Below are 8,033 nucleotides of genomic sequence, written 5' to 3' on the forward strand. Positions count from 1 at the left end.
CATTAATGGGCTATACCATTGATCAAGAAAAACAACATACCTTTTAGTTCGTTCTAAAACCTTTAGTTGTTTAAGTTTATGTTCCTAAGCAGATGTTTCTGGTGATTATGATAGATATAAGAGGGAAAAACCAAAAAATATTCATCTTTCTTCCAATATTTGTTGCCGGCCGGCAGTTTCTGCCTATTTACCTATCTATTTCTACATGATCTCGTTCTCTATCATTTTTTTGCCTCATTCTTGATTTTTGAAGCCTAATAGAAATGCAACTCTGTGGATTTTGGGGGAGAACAAGGTGATACTGGACGTTGAGATTGATGGATGATGACAAATTCATCATCGTCAGCATCATTCCTCATTTTCATCATCCATTTTTGGTATGAGACGAATGACAGTATGATGATCACATGATGATGAGAAAATGACCACTGTCATCAGATGATTCATCATCATTGTCCAGTCATTTATGATAACTGATGGGGTACACCCGACATTCCATGGTCTCAAACATGCGCTGATCTTCACACTGATACTTATCTTCTCTACCTTCTCCTGCCCATTCAAACTAAAAACTGGTGCAAGATGAATAGTTTATGGCTTGCTTCATCCTTTACTTCACCAATTGTCTATTCAGACTAAAAGAATAACACTCATGACCATTACCCGGCAGTGCAACAATGTGATGCCTTGTATGATGTTTGATATGATAACTAATCCACTAATTGCCCCTTAGGGGTAGTCATGTCTTTTCCCTTACACATGCTTCCCTTTAAATACAGTGCCCTCCCCTTAAGAGGGGAGCCAAAGAGGTATTTGCAATTAGAAGTGCCCATCCTTCCTCCCCTCTGCATCTGAGTCTTTTCCCTTCCCCGTTGATCCCCGTCCCTCGTGATCGTTCTCCTCTTCACCGCATCTTCAAGCGGCTTGTCCTTGGTTGATCCCTATCCCTCTGCCTGGCCTCTCCCCGGCCATTTATGTTCTCTTCATCCCGGGAACTCTCTTTATCGTCAAATTACATTTAGAAAGGATAAGTAGGTCTGTGGAAGTTCATCGCATTTCACATCCAGTAAAAGGAGATGGACAAAAAATTATCAGATGCTCCCCCCTCCACTCCTCAAACAAAGGATAGCCTGTGTTTATAACCCATCTGACTCCAAACAGGGATGGTATGATTGCAGTTGTTGAACAGTCGTGTGGCCATCGCGTGGTACAGTTCAAATTTTCGAACCGCCCTGGGGTAGAGTAAATGAGCAGTTTTGATCTGTTATAATATAAAAAATAAATATATTACTCCTGCAGATGAGTGCCTGATATCTAGCATTAGTATGCATTTTTCAAAGCTATGTAGCACATAGCTTTTTGGCATTAAATTTAGTAAACTTAGGTCAACAGTGGGTGCTCCCACCAAGCACCCATCCCTATCTCCAAACAGGAGGTTTCTGACAAATTAATAAACAAAATGGGGTGTTTTCTTGAAAATATTAATTAATCATTGCCGAACTAATGATGGGAGAATGAACATGTGAATTTAAAATCACAGATCACAATATCTTGGGAATTTCAAAACCTGAAACCTAAACTGGGCTTTCTTCAAATGTGGCAGTGCTTAGTGATCTGATTATATGCGTGAAAACCTCAATCCCCTTCAGGAACACAGTATCCTTGAGAAACTGCATACAAACTCATGATCAATGAGGGAACCTAGATAGAAGAATAAGAACATATCAATTTACATCATACCTCATTATGTTCGTGAAGCCGAATCGGAGTATTTGCCATGGGAGAGAAGCCGAGACAAGGAACACCTATTTGCCGCATAAATCTAGAATCTGTCGTTGAAGACAGGATCTCTGGTTTGGCAAGCTTCCCTCCAGATTTTGTGATAGCCCGTTCGAAGACGGCCCACCATGGATTGGATTCATTAGTAGGGGTGAGTAGAGGGCGGCCTGCATTGTCCCTAATTGGGCCTGCCTCAATTATCTGAAAAAATCCCATTAAGTTAGAAAACTTGGCAAACATAAGAAAACACATGGTCTTCCCATGGAGGTAAACTTGAAGGGATAATTGTCGAGAAGTAGTTTTCGGAGATTTGATCTGATCGATCATTTGATCAATCGGATAAGTAATTTGATGACCAAACCCGAAATCTGATCTGCCCATTCTACCATCAAACCAATTATCAAATAGGCCTATCAATTGGATCAATATCTGATCTGATCATTATCGAACCTGGTGATCAATAAATACGATTTGTGGGACCCAACCTATTAACCTGCTCTCTATCTCTTCAGTTATCTATCTCATTATAGAGATAGAAAAAAAAGACATGCTACCTGGAAGGTCAGGTTCTTTGAGGCAGGGACCAACTCCTCTTGGATTCTCTTTCGTATTGTATCAGGATGTTCTGTAGGAGGGATGCGGACATCATAGCCTACCTCAGCTTCAGACGGTTGCATATTCATGGAAAAACCCTAAGAAAATCACTTTGTGCTGTTAGAGTGATGACGAAAACATAAATAGAAAAAATACTGCCCGAGAAAATGAAATTTAAAGCAGTTAAATGATTTGATAATTTTAAAACAAGTAGACATCTGTTAGAACCTTAGCGGATTATTTTCTAGACTACCAATGTGACTGTTTGATGTCGTGTCGAAGGGACCCCCGACTGGAATCCGTACAACATCAGATAGCCCAATCATTTCTTCAAAATAAAATCAGGTAGCTCATTGAGTAAATGTGAACGCAATCGACTATAGAAGGTAGATTGTATCGTAAAATTGTTAAGGTATGCCAGAAGTAGGGAACGGCACGTCCGGGACGTGACGCTCCGGACGTGACGGGACGGATGACGAGTCGTGACGGACGGTGACGTGACGAAATGTTTGTTACGTCACCGTCACAGCACTCGTCCAAGGATTTTCAAAAAAATCGTCACCAACCCGTCACTCGTCCGCAAACCCTCGTCACCGTCACGTCACCGTCACGTCACCGTCACGGTGACGGCGTCACCGTCACCATGACGCATAATATTTTCATTTTTATATGTTATGTATTTTTATTCTTATGGTTATTTTTATTCCCCTAATAGAGATAGAGAGAGGGGATTGCCAGAGAGGGACTGAGAGAGAGAGAGAGAGATCGGGAGAGAGAGAGGGACTGAGAGAGAGAGAGAGCGAGAGAGAGAGATCGGGAGAGAGAGAGGGACTGAGAGAGAGAGAGAGAGAGAGAGAGAGAGAGAGGGGGAGAGAGAGAGAGAGAGAGAGAGAGAGAGAGAGAGAGAGAGAGATAGGGAGAGAGAGAGGGACTGAGAGAGAGAGAGAGAGCGAGAGAGAGAGATCGGGAGAGAGAGAGGGACTGAGAGAGAGAGAGAGCGAGAGAGAGATATCGGGCGAGAGAGAGAGGGACTGAGAGAGAGCGAGAGAGAGAGATCGGGAGAGAGAGGGACTGAGAGAGAGAGAGAGAGCGAGAGAGAGAGAGTGGGAGAGAGAGAGGGACTGAGAGAGAGAGAGAGAGCGAGAGAGAGATATCGGGCGAGAGAGAGAGGGACTGCAAGAGAGAAAGAGAGAGCGGGAGAGAGGGAGAGAGAGAGAGAGAGAGAGAGAGAGAGAGGGAGAGAGAGCGGGAAGGAGAGAGAGAGAGAGAAAGAGAGAGAGAGAGAGAGAGAATGAAAGAGAGAGAGCGAGAAAGAAAGAGAGAGCGAGAAAGAGAGAGAGAGCGAGAGAGAGAGAGAGAACGAAAGAGAGATCAAAAGAGAGAGAGAGAGAGACACTCGTAAAATTCCGTCACGGACGTCATCCGTGACAGACGTCACTCGTCCGGACCAACCCGTCACCGTCACGGGCGATCCGTCACCGTCACCGTCACAGTCACCGTCACGGGCCATCTGATTCGTCACCGTCACCGTCACGTCATCCGTCACGTGACCATCACGGTGACATGTGACGTGACGGATGACGATTGCCGATCCCTAGCCAGAAGTATATTATTCTTAGGAAGAACAGCGTCAAGAAATGCAAAAAAAAAGGAAATCAAACGCACCAAATGAAATCAAACCTTCCTCAAACTTCTCTCTAGGATAATCAGACAAAAAATTCAACCATAATCTCACTTGGGTTCATAATAAAATAAAGATCTCAAAAATCAAACATCTGGACACTATTATCAATGCGGATGACTCAGAGAGAAACAATTTTTTTTTGAAGAAACTCAGAGAGAAACAATTAAGTTGTGTAATAATTCGATTGGCACATTCCTTCCCTGGAATGTAAAATAGTTTCATTAATATCTCAAAAATCAATAACGTTTTAACAAATGATCAATCCAGATGACTGAGATACAAACCATTAAGAAGTGTAGACTAATTAGCTTACCACTTTTCCTCCACGGAATGTAAATGATGTCACAAATGACCATGCAAAAATAGTGGGTTCAAAAAGAAATCTCATACATTTTGTGTCAGGAATGAACTCAATCTCATCCCACTCAGCGCCATGGTTTTTGAATACCTTTGTGGTTTTAGTGAATATGAAATAAAGGGAGATAAACATCCGTGATCCCTAGTAAATCCAGAAATCATGCACTAAAGAATACTATGCAGATACATTTCTTATAATCTTCATATGTTGTATACCCGAATAATTTTAAAACGAAAGAAACAATCCCAAACCTTTGAGGCTAAAACTCCCCAATGCTAGAAATCCTAGGCGACGACAAACATTAACAAAACCAGAGCATAGAAAAAAGAACATTGAACGCAAGCTCCAGGCAAATTTGATCCCTTACGTTTAAATAATTTCAAGTTGAGTCATATAACCAAAATCAAACCCACTCATTATCCTACCCATTAATGCAAATAATCAAAGGATATCTAGCACGAACACCCTCATACTCCAATTAGTACAACCATAGACATCAGATCAAATAGATAAATTCGATTAGCTTTAAAAAAAATAAAATTTGATCAGTCTACCCCTAAGCTGAACACAATGAAGATCAATGACATGAACAAGCACCTTATAAATTCACTTGCAGAGGAAAAAACGTAGAACATTACCGAAGGAGAATTAATTCCAGCTTTGAAGTAAACCGGATTCATGGATATGACCTCAGAGGCAGCTTTCAAACCGGCCTTAACGAGATCAAATTGACTATCCCTAAATCGGGCAACAGCTTCCACAGTTTCCATCAAATTCTCGATCGCGCTATGATCATACATTCTTGATCCATGACCGGGCCGCCCAGAAGCCCTCACAATCATCCGCCAAGGCGTCCGATCAGCGAAAAAAACCCTGAATTCATCCGTAGGCGAAGCCTGCCCTTCATCCAGAACGAAACCCACGTTAAGATTCCGAAATTCCTCGGAAGCAACGAACTTTGCAGCCCCATCTTTGCCCCCAATCTCCTCGTCCGGCACAAGAGAAACATGAATCGACCTCAAAGGGGCAAAATTAGGGTCGGATTTGAGCTCGCGCAGGGCTTCCAGGTGCTGAATGGCCAAGCATTTGTCGTCCTGAGCCCCCCTGGCGAAGATCCGACCGTCGGATGGATCGCGGTGCGCGGAGAACGGAGTGTGGATCCACTTGTCGACCTCGACGGGGACGCTGTCGAGGTGGGAATTGAGGAGCACGGAAGGCAGAGAGGGGTTCGTTCCCGGCCATGAGAGGAGGAGAGTGGGCTTCCCTGGAGCGAATTCGAAGATTTGAGAGGCGATCCCGATCGATCGAGCTTGAGCGATGAGGAAATCCACGGCGGAGGCGTAGTCCGGATGGGGATGATCTGTGCGGATTCGAAGGTACTGCTGGAAGAGCTCGATCGATCGTTCTTGATCGAGCTCGATCGATCGTTCTTGCTCGAGCTCGGCAGGATGCGCAGTCGGGAGGAAGACGATGAACAAGAAGAAGACGACTACGCCATGGCTGGAGCAAGAGTAGTACTTCATGTTTTTAGCTATGGCTTCTGCTTGTAAACTCGCGCCTTGTATAAATATCTTTTATTTCCAAAATATATATATATATATATATATGTATATTATACTAAAGTCGAACATTATAGTTCCGCTGCTTGGTAACTATAGTTCCGGATCGTGGGGGACGTGGCCGATGGACTCGACGGGACGAAGGTCGTACTGTCAGACGTCCGGAATCAGTGCAGGGACATGGACGGGATGGTTTTTTCGTCCCAGGAAGTAAAAATAATCCCGTCCGTGTCTCGACTTTGCCAGTTTCGTCCCGTCCCGTCCCTCGTCCCGGATTAAATATCCAATAAAAATAGTTCAAGGGTCCGATTGAATTAATATGGAATTTTTTAAGTTTTTTGAGGAAATATGGGGGAGAGAGAAAGCAGAGGGACATATGGACAATTACTTTTGGGTAGCATCAGTTTGGGCGCACGAAAAAAAGGAGGGACTTTGATGCAAAATGTCAAGGAATTGATATAGCAATGCCACGTTGCAAGATATTCCGAATGGACGAAAACTGTCCCATCTGGTCGTCCCGCGACGAATTTCTGTCCCAGTTTTCATCCAACATCGCGGACGGGACGATTTTTTCGTCCTGGGAAGGAAAACCGTCTTGTCCACGTCCTTGCACTATATCGATATTGTTGATTAGTATTACCTACTCTGTAGCTATGATTTTTAGCAAAGACCTAAATCTTACCTAAACTTCGGTCCAGTTCTGGTCCATTCTTGTTTGGTCCCGGAACAATTGACTAGTAAAAGTCAAAGTAGAAAATTTATGTTCATGTGTATGTTAAATAGACTCTTCATCAGTGGGTCCCCAATGGTGGATACGTGAGCACAATAGAAACCTCTCCAGAGAGTTGGATTTTGTATTTTTTTTTGAAAATTTACAAATAAATAAATAAATATTTAATTATTTTCTTACAGTTCTTGTTTGGTCACGGTCTAGTTGACTAGTCAAAGTCAAAGTAGAAAATTTATGTTCATGAATATGTTTATAGTGAAGGGACGAAATTTGGGACAAAAATTCGTCTCAAGGACGACGGGACAAGACGGTTTTCGTCATGTCGGACAAAACAACCGTCCGTCTGGAAGTCGCAGATGCTGGACAGACGAATGGGAGAAAAAATGGAATTAATGGATTAAATTGCCAAAAACATGTATGGATTTCCAATAAAACTTGGAAAAGTCAATATTTAATCCCTAATTAATTAGTAATATGATTAACTTTTATACATGTCATTCTCATCATTTTATATTATTTTCATTTTTCAAAAATTAATTGCATTAAATTATTGATTTTACAGATTTTTAGGGTAAATTAAATTTTGCAGAATACCATTTTTATTTGGATTAAATTCCCAAAAAATGTAATAAAATTATAGAGAAATGCAAAAGTTTCATTACTTAACCCCTAGCAGTATAATATTATTTTATTACAACTGAGTCCTTTTGCTATTTAATTATTCGAATCTTCCTCGAATAAAATTTAATTATTCTCTCCTACATCTTTCTATACATGTGCATATATCAATGGGGGCAATAGGAAGAGAGACAGACAAATTGAAAGATTAAGGGAGTGGGACAGTAAGAGAGAGGAAGAGAGACAGATTTAGATACAGAAAGAAGGTTGAGGGAGATAAAAAGGAATATTAAGTGAGTGGGAGGGTAAGAGAGAGGAAGAGAGAAAGAGTTAGATTCAGAAAGAAAGATTGAGGGAGAAAAAAGAAAGATGAAGGGAGTGGGAGGGTAAGAGAGAGGAAGAGAGACAGAGTTGGATTCAGAAAGAAAGATTGAGGGAGATAAAAAGAAATATTAAGTGAGTGGGAGGGTAAGAGAGAGGAAGACAGAGAGAGTTAGATTAAGAAAGAAAGATTGAGGGAGAAAAAAAAAGATGAAGGGAGTGGGAGGGTAAGAGAGAGGAAGAGATACAGAGTTAGATTCAGAAAGAAAGATTGAAGGAGATAAAATAAAAGAAAAAGGAAGTGGGAGGGTAAGAGAGAGGAAGAGATACAGAGTTAGATTCAGCAAGAAAGATTGAGGGAGAAAAAAGAAAGATTAAGGGAGTGGGAGG

At 41.8% G+C, this 8,033-nt stretch overlaps 1 protein-coding gene across 3 annotated transcripts; it reads right to left on the reverse strand.

Moving 5' to 3' along the window:
• Nucleotides 1–602: 602 nt before the first annotated feature.
• On the reverse strand, nt 603–5,959 carry LOC144713661 (uncharacterized). 3 transcript variants are annotated; one of them, XM_078588317.1, is made up of 5 exons: nt 5,054–5,959; nt 2,334–2,471; nt 1,741–1,980; nt 1,568–1,670; nt 603–1,232 (listed from the first exon to the last, which is right to left on the reverse strand). In XM_078588317.1, exons 1-4 carry the CDS (start codon nt 5,936–5,938, stop codon nt 1,575–1,577), a joined length of 1,359 nt encoding a protein of 452 aa, XP_078444443.1. In that variant the 5' UTR covers nt 5,939–5,959; the 3' UTR covers nt 603–1,232; nt 1,568–1,574. The 3 variants fall into 3 exon arrangements, with proteins under 3 accessions (XP_078444443.1, XP_078444442.1, XP_078444441.1); XM_078588316.1 differs by having other exon boundaries at nt 603–1,261; XM_078588315.1 differs by lacking the exon at nt 603–1,232 and having other exon boundaries at nt 1,468–1,670.
• Nucleotides 5,960–8,033: the final 2,074 nt, after the last annotated feature.

This window comes from Wolffia australiana, chromosome 16 (genome assembly GCF_029677425.1).
Source record: "Wolffia australiana isolate 7733 chromosome 16, ASM2967742v1".
Classification (NCBI taxonomy): domain Eukaryota; kingdom Viridiplantae; phylum Streptophyta; class Magnoliopsida; order Alismatales; family Araceae; genus Wolffia; species Wolffia australiana.

Excerpts from the sequence above, each read along its gene's own strand:
- LOC144713661 (XM_078588317.1), bottom strand. The coding sequence starts at position 5,938 with ATGAAGTACTACTCTTGCTCCAGCCATGGCGTAGTCGTCTTCTTCTTG. Across the intron at positions 1,981-2,333 it reads CAAAGAACCTGACCTTCCAG|ATAATTGAGGCAGGCCCAAT; the intron begins GTAGCATGTCTT and ends GGATTTTTTCAG. Across the intron at positions 1,671-1,740 it reads GGCTTCACGAACATAATGAG|TTTCTCAAGGATACTGTGTT; the intron begins GTATGATGTAAA and ends GTTTGTATGCAG.